Genomic DNA, 21,885 nt, shown 5'->3' on the forward strand with positions numbered 1-21,885 from the left:
TGGATGTACGAATGTCTCTTGCAGTCTAAGGTAGTTATAGTATCTAGGTTAGATAACTGGGTAATAATTCTAATTGTGTGGGCATCTTGTTAATTGAGCATTTCCAAATATATAAATCCATTGGATAATCTTTAAGCATTAAGAGTCTTTATTCTACGAGGTACCACGAGGATGGCGGGTATTGTCTGGGGTTCATCCGAGCTTTGTGAAGACAGCGTGGTGGACTGGCAGAGCCATCTCCCATGCTGGCATCTCATGGGTGCCAGGGCTGGTGTTTCTAGATAGCTGGAGCCCTGGTTATGGCTGAGGAGCAGCGGGAACATGGTGGCTGCCCAGGAACAAGCCGGACCAGGCGCTGTTTTCTAAATATTATCAGTTACACAAGTAAGGTTTTTTTTTGTTTGTTTGTTTTTTTTTTTAAATCTTTCTTTCTAGATAAGTAATGTGTGATAACAGAAATCAAGCTGGTACTGACCTGGAATCTTTCTTTCTACCTAATAAATAGCTTTATTAGCTGCAAGCTGCTATGCACAGGACCGGGGCAGAAAAGTATTCATCAGTCTTACCCATCTGTTAACCCTGCTGGCAACATGACAAATTGTCCTAGAAAGAGATGCCCACTGTTGCAGTAAAGACACAGATGTTATGACAGTATCCAACCACTTTCTGACTGGATTTAAGGCCTGCTCTGTAAGACGAGATTCATGCCTGGCACTGTTAACAGGGTGGAGAAGCTGAGGTGAGGTAGGTAGGTCACAGGCCACAGGGGAGCGCGTACTAGTACAACTCTGCTAACTAAATAGAGAGTTACAGCAACACCTAATACTTATTGTTAGACCCAAAGATTAGTGCATTGCTCAGCCCTCATCAGGGAGCCTCCTCAGTCATCAGTAGATGGCAATTAATATAGAGACTCACAACCGGAAGGTGTTGTTGTTGTTTTGGTAAGACACAGGTTGTTTTTGCATTCCCTACCTCAGCTCTTTGGGTGAATGGGAACAAGACGGTAGGGTTAGCTGTATATAAGTCAAGTGGCTAAGGGATTGGGTCTAGCAGACAGTGATCAGACAAGGGATACCCTCAAGGCAAAGAGATTCTAAGAAGAGATGTTTAAAATCAAACCCATAAATAAAAACTGAGTTACAATACTGTAAAAAACAATAAAAACAAACCAGGGAGAGAGAGATAATTTCATAACTAATGGATTAGGAGTACATAGTATTTCCACAAAGGAAAAAGGTCATCCCAGCACTTGGGAGGCAGAGGCAGGCGGATTTCTGAGTTCAAGGCCAGAACTACAGAGTGAGTTCCAGGACAGCCAGGACTACACAGAGAAACCCTGTCTCGGAAAAAAAAAAAAAAAAAAAAAAAAAAAAAAAAAAAGGTCAATATATTTGAAAATAAATTCAAGACTCTACATGGTAAAACCATCTAGATTTATTTATTTTATTTTATGTGTTTGAGTGTTTTTCCTGAATGTATGGAAGTGGACGACATATATACCTGGTATCTGCAGAGATCAGAGGAGTGTCAGGTCCCCTGAAACTGGAGTTGCTGATGGTTGTAAACTACCATGTAGGTGCTGGGAACTGAACCCAGCTCCTCTGTGACAGCAGCAAGTGCTCTGAACTGCTGAGCCATCCCTTTAGCCCCCAGAGTAAAAATATTTATAAAGGCACTAAAAACTGAGCCAAAGAGATTATTCAGCAACTTGAGTTTGATCCTGAGGACCCAAATGGCAAAAGAAAAGAACCAGTTCCTGGGAGTTGACCTCTGACCTCCATGTGTACATAGTGGCAGCTCCCACTCAATAAATAGAAATAAAACTTAAAAAAAGAATCTAATAATTTAAAGATAAAAGGAGAACAACAGTGGCAACAATGTGTTAATGAGAAGAGGAGAGCTATTTTTACCGTATAAAGATGACTTATAAATAAGAAAAAGGGCAAAGAACATGGCTAGATCCGAAAGTGTTCAGTAAGGAGAGGAGAGGGGAAAGAGGAGTGCACATGGTTCCACCTAACTGTCAGTCACAGCATGGGATTAAATAATGAGAACTGCATGGGAGCTGCGAATACTAAATCCCAGGGGTCAGCTGAGGAAAAAGGATCATCAGTGCGACTAGAGAGAACAAACTGTGCTACATACATCTCAAAAAGCTGGAAGAAGGCATTCTGACGATTTAAGAAAATTTTTATTGATTCTTTGTGAATTTTGTTATGGTCTGATGCTCTTCCTCCCACCCCCACCAAAATAGCTGTAGCCATCTTGCTCCATGCCTGCCAGCTATTTCATAGTGTTGCTGTGACATGCCTGCCAGTCATTGACACAGAGAAACACCCTGGCTCAGAGCAAGGACAATGCTGACCGCACCCCCTGTTTTGTCCCGTGTGTTCTGTGTGAGGTTTGCTAATCTTAAGAAATTCCACAAAGCTCTACATAGGACCCATCAAGCCAAAGGTCAGTATGAATTGCTAAGTCTAAAATATCTTGAGTCAGAGCTGGCCATTGGTAGCACTTCCTGCACCTACGTATGAATGAGCTCCCTGTGGATTTCGTGGCTGACACTGAAGAGCCAAAAAAATGATGATTGTGTTCTGGAATTCTCCTGTTCACCATCCATCCGCCCTTCCCCCTTACTCTGCTCAGTGTAAAGGTCAGCTGATAATACTTTGCCTAGGAAGGCAACTGCTCCCCTCCTTGCCCTTCAAACTTTAAAACCTGGTTTATCCTATCAAAAGCCTACCCTGAGAGCAGACTAGTACCAGAACTCAGCTTCTGAGTCTTTTTTGTTTTTTTCTCAGTCCTGAACATTTAGTATTAAGGTGTGTATTCACTAAACTATCCTTGCTTAACTGAGATCGGTGGTTATATAGTTTGTATGGCGATCCCTGAGCCCAACAAGTTTCATATCATCTATCCCAGTCTCTCCACATCTACCCTCTGCCCTTGCAACCTCCCCCCGCCCCGCCACACACAAAAAACCCCAAACCAACCAAATCAAAACCATCCTGCCATGGAAGCTTTGGTGTATCATGGTGTGTCTCACAGTACACCCTTCTGTCCACATATCTTTACCTGCAAATGCTCACTACAGTGAGTCACTGGTCTATTCCAGGCCTCTGGCTTCTGCTGCACTATCAAAGCTGGATCCTCACCAGCACGCCTTTTGGATATCCTGTTGTTGCCCTGTGTCATGGGATCCTGCAGCTTTGGATCTGCAGGGCCAGCCCCTTTATGGTCCAGCAGTTTATAGATGGGTTAGATCTATAAACTGCTGGTGGGCCAATTCAAAGTGCTGGGCCTGGGCCTGGGCCTGGGCCTGGGTGGTAGCTAAGGGTCAGGCTGCCAGCTGTTCCCCACCCATACCACTAGGGCCAGTTCTTGCGCTTTGCCAAGTAAGGGGTGAAGCCTGCTCTCCAGAACTGGGGCCAGCTTTCTCCACTCTCATGCCCTGGAGGCCAGCTCTCCCACACTACCAGAGCTAGTTCTACCACCGCACTGCCCAGGCGAGGTATGGGTGCTCCCACTGCAACCTTCCCACCCTGCTCTCCCAAGTGCTGCAGCAAGTGAGGGGTGGAGCCAGCTCTCCTGAACCACCCAGTGAGCATTCTGAATATTTTTAACATAAAGAAAGGATAACTGTTCGAGGAGATGTACTTACCCTGACTTGAACCTTACACAATGTACACATATGTGAAGACATGCTAGGCATGATGGTGTGCTCCTTCAATCCCAGACCAGGAGGCAGAGGCAGGTAGGTCTCAGTGAGTTTGAGGCTAGCCTGGTCTACAAAATGAGTTCCAGGACAGCCAGTGTTGTTACACAGAGAATCCCTGTCACAAAAGGACAACAACAAAACCAACCAAAACTAGAACATTACATTGTATCCCACAAACGTCTAATTTTGTTTTTATGTATTAGTTACAATACATTAATTAAAAGTAATATGCTAGGTGTGGTGGTACAAGACCCAACTACCAGTAACAAAAGCCTAAGGCAGGAGAATCAAGTTTCAGGTTAGCCTGGGCTATGTAGGGAAACCTTGAGTCAGAAAAGGGTGGGGACACAATTTTTATCAATTTGATATACACAGATTAAAAAATTGTTAAAACTTAGTATCAAGATATGGGAAAAAAAGGAATTTTCATATATTTATTGTGGGGTGCAAGCCTATCTAGTTTGTCTAGCTAATTTTGATGCCAGGACTTTACTCTATGGAAATAAAGAACTAGATCATCAAGAGGCTTACCAAATGTTACTGTACTGGTAAAAGAACATGAGAAACAATAGGGAAATGGATAGCTAACCGAGGTATTCCAGTTCACTGGGACAATATACACAACAATTTTAATGATACTGCAGAATAAGATCTGCTGAGATGCAAAGATGACCAGGATATAATGTAAATAAATGGATCCTGGAAAGAGCACACATACTGTGATTTCTGTTTGCCACCTCCTCCCTCTCTCTCTCTCTCTCTCTCTCTCTCTCTCTCTCTCTCTCTCTCTCTCTGTGTGTGTGTGTGTGTGTTGGAGAGCTGGCTCAGCAGTTTTGAGCAGTTGCTACTCTTGAAGAATGCTTGGGTTTGCACCCAGTATTTGCACCAGGCAGCTTACAACCACCTATAAGTCTAGTTCCAGGGGATCCAATGTCCTTCATGGCATTGCAGGTATGTTGTGCACAGGCAGACATGTAGTCACATACATACAAATATGTAAAATAAGTTTAAAATTACTTTTTATATCATTCTTCCCCCTCAGCTCATTCCTCCCTCAAAAACTCTCCCATATGCACCTATTTCAAATTCATGGCTTTTCACTAACCATGGCTACATGCAGGTGTGTGTGTGTGTGTGAGTGTGTGTGTGTGTGTGTATGTGTGTGTGTGTTCTTAAATACATAAGTACAATCTGCTAAATCTGTATATATATAATGTTACTCCTATGTATGTCCCATGTATGTTCAGGGCTGACTGTTTGGTGTTGGATAACCAGTTGGTGTGTTCTTCTCTGGACAAGACTACTCCTGTTCTCTGCATTCCTTAGTTGCCTGTAATTCTTTGTGTGGCTACCACCTCTACCTCCCCAGCCTCACCAATCCATGTTAGCTTGTCTGCTGTTGTTGTCCTTATTCAGCTGTTCTGGCAGTCATGTTGGTAAGACTTTGGGAGACCATGTCACAGCAAACCTCCTGTTCCTCTGGCTCCTGCCATCTTTCCGGCCCTTCCGCTATAATCTCTCATCTTTAGGTGTGGGAGTTGTACTGAGCTGTACCATCGATGCATTAGTTGGAACTTGGCTCCACAACTTTGCATTTGACTGGTTGTGGTTTTCTGTGAGTCCCTATTACTGAAGACACCATGTATTTCAGTCTGGGTCCAGAGACCCCTGAACTGGAACTGACCTGAAAGCTTCTTCCCTGAGGACTAGCTTTTTGGGCTCCAGAACGTGCCTCAAAAGCTTCTAAAGGAAGACAGCAACCAACAGTTATACCCAGCTGATACCTACAAACCATAACAACGACCTGTACAGCACAACAGCCCCAAGGGTGCAGTAGTGGCATACATACTTGGCAGTAACCAACAGCTTTCTAATTGGACGTAAGACCCACCCAACAAAAAGAACCATTCCTGGAACTGGAAACCTAGCCAACTACACAGGGTGAGTGAAGCCATGGATCTTTGATAAGAATCTACAACTGCCAATTTATTAAATCAGCATAATTTCTAACTACAATCTAAGTATTTGTCCTTATATCCACAAATAAATGTAGTCCTCACCCTCATCAAGGAAACTTCTCTTTCCACATTATGTTTTTAAGATAGCATCTCTCATTGAGGAGCTTGCCTTTTTATCTAGATTGTTAGCCTGTGACCTCCAGTGACTGTCTCCCAGCACTGGGGCTATGGAAGAGAGCTGCTGCATCAGCTTCTTATGTGGGTGGTCCAAACTCACATCCTCATGCTTCTAAGGCAAGCCCTTTACCAAAGGAGCTATATCCCAGCCCCTATTTGAAAATGTTTATAATGAATGAACTGTGGTTTGGATGAGAATGGCCCCATAGGCTCATATGTTTGAATGCTTGGTCCCCAGTTGAACTGTTTGGAGAGATTAGGAGGCGTGGCCTTCTTGGAGTAGGTATGTTGTTGGGGCCTGGGTTCTGAGGATTCAAAAGCCCTTGCTAGGCAGTATCTTTCCCTCTATTTGCTGCCTGTAAATCAGAATGTCAAGCTTTTGGTTACTGCTTCAGCACCATGCTGCCTGCTTCCTGCCTTGATGATAATACGCTAGCCTGCTGAAACTGTAAGCAAGTCTCCAATTAAATGCTTTCTTTTATAAGTGTTGGTAGGCTCATGGTGACTCAATAGAACACTGACTAAGACAGAAGTTACAAGACATAGGGTATTACTGCCATAGGCCTGACCATGCTGTTGTTTGGAGGAGTATGGAAGAGTTTTGGACTCTGAACTAGAAAAGCACCTTCTAAGGTGAAAGATAAATTATTGCACCTGCCCCTTCTACCACCAAGAAAGAATCACAATTATAGTGGGTCTGTTTGGATTCTAGAGACAGGACATTCCTCACCTGGGTGTGTTACTTCAACCTATATATCAAGTGACTCAGAAAGCTGCTAGCTTTGTGTGGGGCCTGGAGTAGGAGAAGGCTCTTCAACAGGTCCAGGCTGAATAGTAACACACACACACACACACACACACACACACACACACACACACACACACCACACACACACACACACCACACACACACACACACACACACACACATGCGCGCGTATTAGAGAAACAGAGGGAAGGAGGGAGGGAGGAGGAAGGGAGGGAGGGAGGGAAGGAAGGAGGGAGGGAGGGAACATCAGAATCTGCAAAAAGTAGGCTCCAATATAAGTGAAGGAATGCAATTGCCAGAGTGAGCAGAGGGCAAGCAGTCAAGGAGAACAAGCTCCCTCTTCTATGTCTTTACCTAGTCTTCCAGCAGAAGAGATGGGCCAGACTAAAGGTAGATCTTCTTACCCCAAAAGAATCAGATTAAAAGCAAGTCTTCTCACTTCAAATTATCTAATTAAAAAAAAAAATCCTTCACAGTTGTACCCAGCCACTTGGGCATTAGTTAATTCCAGATGTGGTCAAGCTGACAACCGATTACAGCCATCACACTTGGGTTCAGATGTGGTCAAGCTGACAACCGATTACAGCCATCACACTTGGGTCCAGTATTTCCTCACTACACTTCCTTTCCTCACCTTTGGAGTGGTGATGTATATTCTGTGCCAGTGTATGTTGGAAGCATGTAGTCTGCTTTTTGCTTTTATAGGAGGTTACAGTTAAGAGTCTGCCTTGAGTCTCAGAAGAGACTTTGGACTTTGAAACTGTTTTGAGACTGAAAGACTGTGGGGACCTTTGAAACTGGACTGAATGCATTTTGCATTATGATATGGCTACACCTCTGTGGAAGCCAGGGAGGGAAAAGCAGTGATTTAAATGAGAATGGCCCCCACAGGCTCATTTACTTGCATGTTTGGTCCCCAGCAGGTGAACTGTTTGGAAGGATTTGAAGGTGTGGTGTGTTCTATTTGAGTAGGGGTGTTGCTGGGGTGGGCTCTGAGGTATCAAAGTCCAGTATTTCTCCTTCTGCCTGCTGCTTGTGGATCAGGAAGTAAAGCTCTCAGATGTTGTTCCTGTGCCATGCCTAACTGCTTCTTACCTTAATGATGACAGACTAGCCCTTGGAAACTAAGCCAGCTCCCAGGTAAATGCTTTCTTTGTAAGTGTTGCCTTGGACATGGCATCTCTTCCTAGCAATAGAACAGTGACTAAGACAATGATCACGGATTGTTTTGAGAGAGATTGAGAGAGATAGAGATAGAGATAGAGATAGAGATAGAGATAGAGACAGAGAGATAGAGATAGAGACACAGAGAGAGATAGAGAGATGGGGAGGAAGAGGGGGTGCAGGAGAGGGAGAAGGAGGAAAGGAGGAGAGTCGAGGCATAGTCAACACCAAGAAAACTACTTTCATAAAAAATTCTCAAATAGCCGGGCAGTGGTGGCGCATGCCTTTAATCCCAGCACTTGGGAGGCAAAGGCAGAGGCAGGCGGATTTCTGAGTTCCAGGCCAGCCTGGTCTACCGAGTGAGTTTCAGGACAGCCAGGGCTACACAGAGAAACCCTGTCTGGAAAAACCAAAAAAAAAAAACCCAAACAAACAAACAAACAAAAAAAACAAAAAAAAACAAAAAACAAAAAACAAACAAACAAAAAAAACCGAAAACAAAAACAAAAACAAAAAAACCTCAAATAAACACAGACCATGTATATAATTTTTTAAAAAAAATATTAGGCCACTAAAATCTCATTATTTCAGGAATAGACAGCACTGTGTAAGACACGTCTGTCCTGACTTCCCATGTGTAAGTCACAAGGAACTGTAACTACTCACTGGAGATTTTGGCACATACTGTCCATTGTCGTCGTAGGAACAACCTATTGGCAAGGAAATGGAGCAGAGATTTAGTGAAGGGTTAAAGGAAGTTTTTCTCTTATTGTGTGTGCTATAAATCTGCCACTTTTAAAATTCAGCACCCCCGATTACATCCACAGTGCTCTGCAGCTATCATTACCACATATTTGCAATACACGTTTTTTTGGCAGTGCTGGGGCTCACAGCCTGGGCATCCTGCACGCTAAGCTAAGCAGTCATCTGCCACCACATTCTCAGCACTCAGCACTCTCTAAGGACTTCAAATAGAAAACCCCACTCCCCTCATTTCTAGCCCCCCTCGCCACCTCTTTCTGCTTTTATTTCTGTGGATTTTTCCTACGCTAGATTCTTCACTCAAGGAGAACCATGCAAGATTTGTCCTTTTGTGTCAGGCTATTTATTTACTTAGCACACTGTTGTTAAGGCTTATCCATGTTGTACCAGGAACCAAATTTCACGGCTGTTGATGAGCAAATCAGACTCCATATTTTATGGCCTACTTTAAAATGTCTACTCATCTATTGATGAACAGATGAGATATTTCTACTTTCGAGCAATAATGCTGCAGTGAATATTTGCAAACACCTGCTTTAGTCTCTTTTTTTTTTGCTTCAGGACAGTATCCAGATCCAGGAAGGGGATTTCTGGGTAATTTAAAAGAAGGCTTTCTTTTATTAATTTTTTTGTGTATGAATATACATGTGCACAAATGTGTGTGGAGGCCAGAGGCCAGCCTTAATGTCATTCCTTAGAACATACCACTCACAATTTTCTTTTCTTTCCTTCCTTTACTGTGTGTGTGTGTTTGGAGCTGGAAGCATACAAGATGTCACTGTAAACTGCGGTTAGCTGCTATACTCTACTATAGACTCAAAAACTAACTCTTTCTCAATGAAAAATTTCTACCCCTTTACCAATATCCATTTGATTTTATATTGTAAATAATTGAGCACATTTTTTTTTTCAAGATATTGGGAACCCCTTGGGACTAATGACCAAATCTTGGTCTTCTTAAAATATAAAGCAAAGGATTTCATCTACTAAGTGCCAAATAGAAGTGTTTCTGGTTAGAACCATTTTTTGAGGTTATAATACAATTACACCGTTTCTCCCTTCTCTTTCTTCCCTCCAGACGTTTTCATATAACCCTTCCAATTTACCTCAAATTTATGGCCTCTTTTTTCAGTAATTGCTAATGCATGCAAATATATTTTTATATATACACATAAATATATGCACATATGTATTTCTGTATAATCACATATATACAAACACGTGCGCACACACAAACACACAAAACCTGTTGAGCTCATGTGAGGTTATGTGTATGTTTGTCTTTAGGGCTAACTGGCACTGAACAAGCGGCTGGTGTACTCTTCTTTGGGGAGGGCCACCTCTTCCATTCCCAGCTTAGTTACTAAAGGGCTGTGAGGACAGAAGGTAAACAGAATTTCAGAGGTGCTGTAGACTTCACATACTGAAAGCAGCAGCCTGCCAAGCAGAGCCTCTCAGACTCAGGGAGGGCGGGAAAGCGCACGTACCATAGGTCTTCCCATTGATAGAACATTTCTTGAAAATCATCACATTCTCAGTCAGGGTTCCTGTTTTGTCAGAGAACACGTATTCCACCTGGCCGAGCTCCTCGTTAAGTGTGGTGGTGCGAGCCTGTGCTGGGGTGTTCTTTGGGGCATAAAACATCTTCCGATCCCAGTTGATGTAGTAACTGTTCCCCAGTCTTATTATCTCCACACTAAGGAGAAAGCAAGAAACAGGTGCTGGTCAGAGCAGGACAAGCAGATCTATTATTTTGGTTGGCTTCTTCTAAGTCCATGACAGATGAGGGTCTGCATGTGGCTCTACCTTCTATGGGGCTTTCTACATTGTCACTATTTGTTGTTGTCATTATATTTTTTATTGGATATTATATTTACATTTCAGATTTTATCCCCTTACCCCACTCCCCCCACCACCCAGGAACCTCCTATCCCATCCCCCTCCTCCTGCTTCTATGAGGATGTGCCCTCACCTACCTCCTACTCCCACCTCCCTACCCTCAAATTCCCCCCCCCCACTCCGTATTCAGCCTTCATGGAACCAAGGATCTCCTCTCCCACCTATGCCCGACAAGGCCATCCTCCCCTACATATACAGATGGAGCCATGGGTCCCTCCCTATGTGTTCCCAGGCTGGTGGTTTAGATTCTGGAGCGCTCTGGTTGGTTGGTATTGTTGCTCTCCTCATGGGGCCACCAACCCTTTCAGCTCCTTCAGTCTTCTAACTTCTCCATTGGGAAACCCTTAATCAGATCAGTGGTTAGCTGTGAGCATCTGACTCTGAATATGTCAGACTCTGGGGGACCTCTAAGGAGACAGCTATATCAGGCTCCTGTCAGCATGCACTTCTTGACATCCACATCAGCGTCTAGCTTTGGTGACTGCACATGGGATGGATACCCAGGTGGAATGGTCTCCAGATGGCCTCTCCTTCAGTTTTTGTCCCACACTTTGTCTCCACATTTGCTCCCTTGAGGACTTTGTTACTCCTTCTAAGTAGGACCGAGACATCCATACTTGGTCTTCCTTCTTCATGAGCTTCATGTGGTCTGTGAGTTGAATTTTGGCTATCTCAAGCTTTTAGGCTAATATCTGATTATCAGTGAGTAAATACCATGTGTGTTCTTTGTGATTGGGTTACCTCACTCAGGATGATGTTTTCTAGTTCCATCCATTTACCTAAGAATTTCTCGAATTTATTTATTTATTTATTTATTTATTTATTTTGGTTTTTTGAGACAGGGTTTCTCTGTTTAGTCCTGGCTGTCTTGGAACTCACTCTGTAGATCAGGCTGGCCTTGCGCACACCTTTAATCCCAGCACTTGGGAGGCAGAGGCAGGCAGATTTCTGAATTCATTATTTTTAATAGCTGAGTAATACTCCATTGTGTAAATGTACCACATTTTTTTGTATCCATTCTTCTGCTGAAGGACATCTGGGTTCTTTCCAGCTTCTGGCTGTTATAAATAAGGCTGCTATGGACATAGTGGAGCATATGTCCTTGTTATATGTTGGAGCATCTTCTGGGTATATGCCCAGGAGTAGTATAGCTGGGTCCTCAGGTAGTGCTATGTCCAATTTTCTGAAGAACCACCAGACTGATTTCCAGGGTGGTTGTACCAGCTTGCAATCCCACCAACAATGGAGGAGTGTTCCTCTTTCTCCACATCCTCGCCAGCATCTACTATCACCTGAGTTTTGATCTTAGCCATTCTGACTGGTGTGAGGTGGTATCTCAGGGTTGTTTTGATTTGCATTTCCCTGATGACTAAGGATGTTGAGCATTTCTTAAGGTGCTTCTCAGCCATTCGAGTTTCCTCTGTTGAGAATTCTTTGTTTAGCTCTGTACCCCCCCCCCCTTTTTAATAGGGTTATTTGGTTGTCTGGAGTATAACTTCTTGAATTCTTTGTATATATTGGATAGTAGCCTTCTATCGGATGTAGGATTGGTAAAGATCTTTTCCCAATCTGTTGGGTGCTGTTTTGTCTTATTGACAGTGTCCTTTGCCATACAGAAGCTTTGCAATTTTATGAGGTCCCATTTGTCAATTCTTGATCTTAGAGCATAAGCCATTGGTGTTCTATTCAGGAACTTTCCTCCTGTGCCTAGGTATTCGAGGGTCTTCCCCATCTTCTCGTCTATTAGTTTTAGTGAAGGTCTTTTATCCACTTGGATTTGAACTTTGTACAAGAAGATAAGAATGGATTGATTTGCATCCTTCTACATGCTGACCTCCAGTTGAACAAACACCATTTGTTGAAAATGCTGTCCTTTTTCCACTGGATGGTTTTAGCTCCTTTGTCAAAGATCAAGCAACCATAGGTATGTGGGCTCAGTTCTGGATCTTCAATTCTATTCCATTGATCTTCCTGCCTGTCTCTGTACCAAATACCATGCTGTTTTTTTTTTTTTTTAATCACTATTGCTCTGTAGTACAGTTTGAGGTCAGGGATGATGATTCCCCCAGAAGTTCTTTTATTGTTGAGAACAGTTCTCACTATCCTGGGGTTTTTTGTTATTTCAAATGAATTTGCAAATTGCTCTTTTTATCTCTATGAAGAATTGATTTGGAACTTTGATGGGGATTGCATTGAATCTGTAGATTGCTTTTGGCAAGATGGCCATTTTTACTAAATTAATCCTGCCAATGCACGAGCATGGGAGATCTTTCCATCTTCTGAGATCTTCTTTGATTTCTTGCTTCAGAGACTTGAAGTTCTTGTCATACAGGACCCTGGCTACTCTTATGCAAGGTTTTCCCACCAGGACCCCAACAGAGCTGATCAGTTTGTCCAGGATATACTTTTCTTCCACTCATTTTCTGCAATGTGTCCAGGAAGAGTCAATTAAAAAAGTACCTTTGGAGGAACAGTTAACTTACAAAAGGTAAGGTTGCTGGTGTCATTAAAAAGACTATTCCTGTGGCCATGTTGGAAAGAGAGAGAAACTTGAAACACTAAGATATTCTTTGCTTCGGGAAAAAGGAAAAGTCTGTGAATGTCAGAGGCTGTTTTAGGAGTTCATTCTTGGATCAGATTCCGGCCAGTGCTGTCCCATTGTGCTCTGTCTTTCCAAATGACCTCTGTCTACACCAGTGAGTCTCAAGAGTATCATCAGATCAATTTTAAGTAAGCATGCGTCCAGGCATAGTGGCACATTCTTTTTAATACCAGCACTCAGGAGGCAGAGGCAGGTGGATCTCTGTGAGCTTGAGGCCAGCCTGGTCTACAAGAGTGAGTTCCAGGTTAGCTAGGGCTACCCAGTGAGAGCCTGACTCAAAACTTTTGAGTAAGCACACCAACAATGGCTTCCACATGGCATGTTCATGAGGTTTTGTTCCTGTGCACTGGCCCTACAAGCCTTCCTCCTGACCTACCATCCTGCTAGCCTCCTGTGCACTGGCCCTACAAGGCTTCCTCCAGACCTACCATCCTGCTAGCCTCCTGTGCACTGGCCCTACAAGGCTTCCTCCTGACCTACCATCCTGCTAGCCTCCTGTGCACTGGCCCTACAAGCCTTCCTCCTGACCTACCATCCTGCTAGCCTCCTGTGCACTGGCCCTACAAGCCTTCCTCCCACTCTACCACCCTGCTAGCCTCCATACTTCCCCTGACTTGTCCATGTGTATTCATATCAAATGGATTTCATTACTCTCCTCCCTTAAAATCTCTTCCTCCCCTCACACATACACACATAGACAAATTTAAATCTAGGTTCCACATAGAGAAAACATGCAGTAATTGTCTGGGTCTGACTGATTTTGTTTACCTCAGTGACTGCCCTAATTTTGAAGAGGCTGTCATTTCTCCAGTGTATGTTTTTGACACATGTTAAAGACTAGGTTGTATGAACTGTGCGAATAAGACAGACTAGGTCTTCTCTTATTGCGCAATCACCGTATCTATCTTTGTGCCAGTGCCAGGCTGGATTGGTACTGCAGCTCTCTAGTATAAGATCAGACGCGGGGGCACCTCTAGCATTTCTTCATTGGCTACAGAGTCTTCTGTACTTTCACATTGATTTTAGCATTTTTTTCCCCCTCTCCTAGTGTTATAAAGACTGTCATTGGGATTTTGATGGAGATTGTGTTGACTCTGTAAAATTGCGTTTGGTACCATCGACAGTTTGTATTAATTCTGCTGACCCAGGGGCGTGTGCGGGGGGAGGGGGGGCTTCCTGTCTTCTAGTGCCTTTTTAAATTTCATTTATTCAGTGTTTAAAGGTTTTCATTGTAGAAGTCTTTCCTCCTTGTAGGTATTTTTGTTTTGGAGCTACTGGGAATGAGAACTCCTCCTTCCAATTCCTTACTTGAAAACGTCATTATCAGTATAGAGAAAAGTTACTAATTGTTGCATGTTGTGTGTCCTGGTATTTTAGTAAGTGTTTTTTAAATTAGATGTAAGTCTTCTTGGATGAAGTCTTTGAAGTATATGATCATGACATCTGCAGAGAAGGTCATTTAACTTCCTCTCCTAACTGTATTTCTTTTATCTCTCTTTCCTGTTTCATTGCTCTAGCTTAGACATCAGTCACCATATTGCTCGAGAGTGAAGGACCAGAGTGACAGTTTAATGATAAGGCATGGGGCTGGTGAGATGGCTCAGTGGTTAAGAGCACTGACTGCTCTTCCAGAGGTCATGAGTTCAAATCCCAGCAACCACATGGTGGCTCACAACCATCCATAATGAGATCTGATGCCCTCATATGGGTGTCTGAAGACAGCTACAGTGTACTTACACAAAATAAATAAATAAATTCTTTAAAAAAAAATGATAAGGCATTTGCTCTGCAATCAGAAGAACTGGAGCTGAGGGCTTTGGGGACCTGCCTGCATTTCCAGTATTGAATGGTGAAGACAGGTGATCCCCAGAGCAAGCAGGCTAGCTGGACTAGCTTGTGTCAGTGATTCCTGGGTTCCACTGAGGTGGTTCATCAAAAGACCCATCTCAATGAGTAGGCTAGAGAGTGACTGAAGAAGACTCCTAGCAGTTACATTTTGGTTTCCACACACATGTGCACACATGTGCTTAAGTAACCGCCCCCACATACATGCAAAGAGACATATATACACATGCATGCATACCATATACACATATACATGCAAGAAAAAACAGTGAAGAAAGCAGGCATCCTTGTTTCAGTCTGGATTGCAGACAAAATGCTGTCAGTATAAAATCTACTATTATTTTGGCTATAGGTTTATCACAAAACCTTTTATCATGTACTTTCCCATTTTCTTCAGGGCTTGTATCATTAAATATTCTCATTTCCCCCTTTTAGTGATTAATAAAAGATATATTTATGCAAAAACACAGCATACATAATAGGAAGGGTAAATGTTCAGGTCAACTTTTCTTCCTGGATAAGTGTTTCTTTTCTCTCCCTGTCTGCTTTGAAAGTGTGACGTGAGGGCCCGTTTCCTAACACAGCTCCAAATAGCAAGCTCTTGGGAGTGGGTCTTAAGTTAGGAGCGCTACTTGCTGCTCTTGCTTCGGGCCAGTGAATTAAAGCCCGATCTTGAGTGTGCTCTCTGTGCAGGGTCACTTAACCCACACCTGGCTGGGCCAACGGGACTGAAAGGGTGGCTGGGGTGCTGGAAGCAGCATCTCGGCTCCAGTGTGTAAACTGTACGTCCAGTTTTCTCTGCATCTACTGGGATGACGGTGTGATTTCTGTCGTCTATGCTGTGTGACATTTATTGATCTTTGACTATTGGGCCAGCTGTGCATCCCAACTTGGTTATGATGTCTCATTCTCCTCTTTCCCACTTCTTTGTCTGCTTTTTGCTGTAGTTTATCTTTAGATCATTCTTTTTAAAAGCTGTGTGTTCTAAAATTTTTTATAGTATATTAGTTAGTGTTTTGCCTATGCCTGGTGCCCTCAGAGGCCAGAAGAGGGCACCACATCCCCTGAAACTGGAAATACAAATCTTTGTGAGCTACCATGAAGGTGCCAGAGACTGAACCTAGGTCCTCTGCAAGAGAACAGGTGCTTAACCACTGAGCCATTTCTCCAGCTCCCATTTTCAGATCTTTTTAAAAGTACTTAGAGCCAGATACATTATGTCATGTACAATATGGGTTTATTATAACCTATTATATTATTTAATACATAAACAATATATCATAGAATATGCCACTTATATCTACATTACATGATTAATATTATATAGTTGTATGTAATTATATTAATAATTCACATTATTTCTTAGATATTGGTTGGTTCATTACTGCTTATAAGATAAAATCCAAACTCTTTGGCTTGTAATTTATGTTCTTTTGGATCTGATACTTTGGTCTAATTTGAGAAAACTTCCACACCTTATAGCTGAAAAACTGCCCACCTCAGTATTCTTTATTCACTTGCTTTTCAAATACAGTCTGAGGCTTACCTTTCCTGCAAACTCTCCTAAGCCTCCCTGGGCAGAGCTCATCTAAGTCTCCTTACAGCATTTCAATACGCATGTACATTTGGTTACAGGATGCTTGTATTGTACCATAATTCTTTATTGGTCTCCACAGCTACAAACAAATGTCTCTAGAGAAACTGATGCTTTATCATTCAGCTTTCTATCCCTAGCACCTAGTAAAGGATGTGGCATATACTAGGTGGTCATTTATTAAATAAGGTAACTCTGTTATGGAGAATGCTTTCAGGGTTAGGATATCATAAGTCAGGCTTTAGGAGACTTGGAAAGGAGGGACAGAGACAGACAGACAGACAGACACACACACACACACACACACACAAAATTGGTTCTTTAAAAGACAAATAAATTTTACAGACCCACACTAATCAAAGGAAATAGAAAAAAACCCTCAAATTAATAAAATTAGAGGTGAAACAGGGACTGTTACAACACACTCCAATGAAAGCCAGAAAACATAATGAAACTTAAAAAAAACTTTGAAAACTTATTCACAATATTAAATAAAATAAAGTTATAAATTTTTTAGAAGAGAAAACTTATATAAACATACATTTGGAATTCAACTTAGATCATAAAGTATATACCTTCTGTTTTATTTTTATGAAGTGGCACCATGACCAGGCAACACTTGTAAAAGAAAGCATTTAATCGGGGCTTGCTTACAGTTTCAGAGGGTTAGTCCATTATCATCATTTCGGGGTACATGGCGGCAGGCAGGCAGACATAGCCCTGGAGCTGAGAGTTTTACATCCTGATCCACAAGCAACAGTGAGAGAAAGAGACACTGGGTCTGGCATGGGCTTTTGAAGCCTCAAAGCCCACCCCCAGTGTCATACTTCCTCTAACAAGGCCACACCCGCTTCAACAGGGCCACACCTCCTAATCCTATTAAGCATTCAAATTAATGAGTCTGTAGGGAGCATTCTTATTCAAACTACCACATGTATTTTCCATTTTTTTAATGGAAAAATGTATTCTGAGTTCTGTATAACATATGTGAGTGAATGTTTAGAACCTATCTCACTGGTACGGAAAGGCTGTCTGGTATAGTTAATCAACAAGTTTGTGTGTCGTGAAACTAATTGTTTCATGTGTTTGCATGTATTATATAACTTACAGGTTACTTAAGGGGATGGACAATTATACTTTTATATAAATCACATAATATCTAGCACAGTGTTATAGACATGAAAGACATTTATGCAACTTCTAGATACGCCTCAGAGTGTTTCACGCACCAAGTCTGTGGAAAGAAAAGAGTTAAAGTGAGCTTTGGGGGAATGGTGGATCGTACCTGGAGTCCCAGTACTGACGCTGAGACAGGAGGATCTGAAGTTTGAAGTCAGTTTAGGCTACATAGCAAGCTCTTGTCTTTAAAAACAAGAGAGCACACACAACATGTGCTTTCTAAAATATCATATTCTAGTTGATTATTAAAGCAGGAAGAATAAGGTCATGCCCTCCCTATACAGAGATGGTTAAAGATGCCCACCTGACATAGAGGGAAATGGGTACCATGGTGTTGAGCACTATGAAGTAGGACCAGAAGGCGAGGGAAGAACTTGTAGCTGCTGAAGTAATATAGTGCTCCCATGGGAGAAATGCCTGGAAGTGGTAGCCTCTGTTGCTCTCCCAAATGCCATGTCCAATCGCCAGCAGAAAACACATTCCGCCTAAAAGCAAGAAAATCTGTGTAGAAAACAAAACAGAACAGCAAATCTGAATACACGTCTTCATCCTTCCTCTGCAGTCTTAGCTGTCATAGGTGTTCCCATGGAGATGGGGGGGCACTAGAGTGGCACACAGGGCGCAGGCAGGCCAGCAGGAGCCTCTGTGAGAATCAAAGGGAGGTATAAATAACTAGAACACACCAAGTAACAATTAATAGGAACTGTGCCAAGTACTTTACATGTTTCATATTGATGGACACTTCTGACAGATGAAAATCTTCATACTCAGAGTGGGACCATGTTCTACCTCAAGTTACTTAGATATGGGATAGGAGAAGCAGGTTCCAAAACAGAGTCAGAGTCCAAGTTCCTAATCACTGCAACACGCTGTGGGGGAGGGGAAGGGGTGCCACTAACACCCTGAGTTGTGTGGCTTTGGTGCAGCTGGAGGGAGGATGGTGGGGAAACTGATATTGAGGTAAGGAAGATGGCAGTTGTGTAACGGTTCGGTGTGCGGTGAGGGTGGAAGGGAGGCCATGGGCTCACTGAGGCCACAGTTCAAGGGCAGTGGCAGCAAAGTCGTGGTGCGCTGGGTGCTGAGTGCAGACTTCGATTCCTTCAGGTATATACCAGGAATGGCTCAGCCGTGCCTGGCGAGTGGGAACGCTGCTTCTGGTTTTATTGCTTTCACAGTGGTTGGACTCATTTATATCCCTACCAATGGAGCATACGATTTCTTTTTCCTGTGTCCCTGCTATTTTCTGTTTTCACAATGATAGCCATTCTAACTGAAGCAAAATGAAATCTCAATGTGGCCCCCTGAACCACTGATATCAAAGATATATAAAGGTACACAAAGGAGATCCTCCTGACTCCGAGTGCACACCATCACTGGTATTTTTTCATACTTCGTATTTGTATGTGAGTTCTGGGGCTCAAAGTCAGGTCCATTTTCAAGGCAAGCAGTCTCCATAGCCCCAGATGTAACCGTCAAATAAAACTTACAATGACTAGTGACTGTTGACATGGATGCCTCCCCTCAACAGACTTGCACGCCTCAGAACTGGAATCATCTTACCTACTTTATGAGTCTCACAGTATCTGGCGCATACTAGATACACATTGGATTCTCAGTGTACATGCCTCTTGGGGAGACAAAACACTTGAAAGAAGTAACTTAAGGAAGGATTTATTCTGACAGTTTAGGGATGCAGTCCATCATCTGTGGTGAGTGGCTCCATGCTGGTGGAACTATGTTAGGTTACTCACATTGTAGCAGGCTAGGAAGCTGAGGCTGGAGCCAGAAGTGGAGCTGGGCTAGAACCCTCAAGGCTGTCCTATAAGGAGTCATGTCCTCCAAGCAGAGCCAACTGGTAAAGTTTCCACAATGTCCCCAAAGTCAGCAGCAGGGCACAAGGTGCTTGAATACGTGAGCCTTTAGGGGACATTTTACATACAAACCATAACATGCGATAACACGATCTGGTGAGTCAGAGACTTGCCATGGTCATTATTTCTCCTGTGGAATTTTATAATATTTACCAGTATTTTGTTTCAATTAATCTATTTCTTGATTTTTTTTTGTTGTTTATAGGTATAACAAACCTGTAATTAATAATGTGAAAATACTCTAAAAGTTAAACATCCCACTACAGATGTCAGGTACCAACTGTTTTTCCTCCTCAGACAGATATGCAAACTGTTCAATGGCTCTAGGCTGACAGGAGACATCCTGTTTTGAAGATGACCTTTGAGGAAGTGAGCTAGCTTACTGGGTCATGTGACCGGCTCCTGCTGCTGTTGGAAGCCTCTGCTTGCATCACTTTCCTTAACTGCTGATGGTGATAATCTGTTTTTGTTTGTTTGTTTGTTTGTTTTTTAATGAGGACATGGATCTCTGCTTACTGGGAAGGCTCAGCTCTGGGCAGTGGAGAAAGAGCTGGTGGATGCTCGTGGATGCTCTTCAGGCTCAACGGCCTTCCTAGTTTTTCAGTCTATTATGAACTCTATCTAAAAAGGACTTGGAAAAGGAATTGCAATTTAAAAACTTTTCTAACTTACACTTTTTTGCAGTGCCAGTGATCCCAGCCTTGAAAATTCTCTGTGAGTACTGTATACCACCTGAGCTCTAGCCCAGCCCTAAGATATTTCTCATAAGAAAAAAGACAGTTTATAACTTAGACATTGAACACTCCTGATCAGCTAATCCTGATCACATCTGCTATCCTCTAGAGAGACAACAGATTGTCTTGCAAAAGCCAGCCAGGTCCTTCCGGTCTGGGCCAGAGCACTGAGCAGATCTTGGGTGGCAGCTCTGCCCCCAATCTCTAAGAACCCAGAGGAAGTGGGGATCCCAGGTGCTCTAACTCAGGCAGTATCTTAGGGTCAAGTCCCAGATGGCCTGAGTCCTTCAGTCTCTCCTAGCACAGAGGGATATGATCCATGGTTCAACTGGAGCCTCCAAAGAAGCATGCTGGGGCCTCTTCCAGACTCACCACTGGAGTCTCTCCCTCCATCTCCTCCTCCAAGTCACCAAGAACAGCACCCTCTGAATCCTGTGAGACCTGCTCGCCCTCCGTGCAAGGCCAGGAGGCGCCTCTTCTAGGAAAAATGGACTGCTCCAGCAACATGCAGAGACCTGGACACTTATCTGGATTCCCAGAGCTCCTGTGGATACCCAACAACCTAAGGTGGAGCCTGTGTGCACACAGTGCTTTCTCCTGCACAGGAGAGACAGAAGATACAGACTTCAAGAAGAGAGAAGAGGAGAGACACCACATCATACCTTGGAAGTTTAAAAAAAAATCTGCCTTTAAAAACCAGAAGATAAATTGTCAGACTTCAGGCTTTATCTGAAAACCTTCCAGTTCCCCAGCAATGGTGGTTCCTGGAAAGAACCCTGTCATCCTCTCCTGTTTCTCCAAAACCAAGAAACCACTGGGATAGCTCTGCTGGCAGTGTCTGTCCCTTCTGTTTTCCCCTGACTGAATGAAGACTAGTCTGGGTTGGTTCAAGCTGTTCTCTGCAGAAACTGACAAATATAGTAGGAGAAGGTGGTTTGAGCCTTAAGTTTTTGATGCTTCTTTGCTTCTTCTGAGCCACCCCTTCACCTGATGGAGTAGTCTTCACTTGTCAGTCTCCTGTGAGTGAGACTTGATGCAGATTGTCAACCAGCTGATCTCAGCATGCACTGGATGGACCTTCCCTTTTGACTGAAGTTCCCATACTGACTTTAGCATTAGACTCACGGAAAGTGTTGCTGTTACTGTTGTTCCACATTCATTTATACTTTTAACTTAATAACATTTTTTTTTCTCCTGTAAACCAAACTTGTACGAAATGTTCATTCATTATAGAATGTGCCTCATTATGTTTGGAAATAAAATATTACTTGTAAAAAAATAACTTAGACATTGATGAGAAGTACATTGAAAGAAAAGACATTTGAAGATGTTTTCAGATTCTAATACTAGGAACTGAAAAGGTAAGGAATTAAGTGTAGGTATTACCAGAATGGCTCAGTTATGCACAGAAGTTGTTTGAATAATGAAGTTAATTTCCATCCAAAAAGAACAAAAGTCATCTGGGTTGGCCAGAGTGGACATAAATTATTATGTCTTCAATTTAAGCTTCTATTATCAAAGTGATCATTATACAGTGCTTTTTAGATTTAGAGTTTCTCTATTTCATGATATAAAAACTATAAATTAACACAAAAAGCAAGACATTTCAC

At 42.8% G+C, this 21,885-nt stretch overlaps 1 protein-coding gene across 2 annotated transcripts in view; it reads right to left on the bottom strand.

The window, feature by feature from the left end:
- LOC117709046 (phospholipid-transporting ATPase FetA) overlaps window positions 1-21,885 on the bottom strand; it is a 103,049-nt gene that overhangs the window by 19,249 nt on the left and 61,915 nt on the right. For both annotated transcript variants that reach the window (XM_076935114.1, XM_076935115.1), the window contains 3 exons: window positions 17,975-18,171; window positions 10,039-10,247; window positions 8,456-8,499 (listed from right to left, as the gene is read on the bottom strand). In XM_076935114.1, the coding sequence (XP_076791229.1) occupies window positions 8,456-8,499; window positions 10,039-10,247; window positions 17,975-18,171 (450 nt within the window). The remainder of the gene's footprint in view (window positions 1-8,455; window positions 8,500-10,038; window positions 10,248-17,974; window positions 18,172-21,885) is intronic.

Source organism: Arvicanthis niloticus, chromosome 5 (assembly GCF_011762505.2).
Source record: "Arvicanthis niloticus isolate mArvNil1 chromosome 5, mArvNil1.pat.X, whole genome shotgun sequence".
NCBI classification, from domain to species: Eukaryota; Metazoa; Chordata; class Mammalia; order Rodentia; family Muridae; genus Arvicanthis; species Arvicanthis niloticus.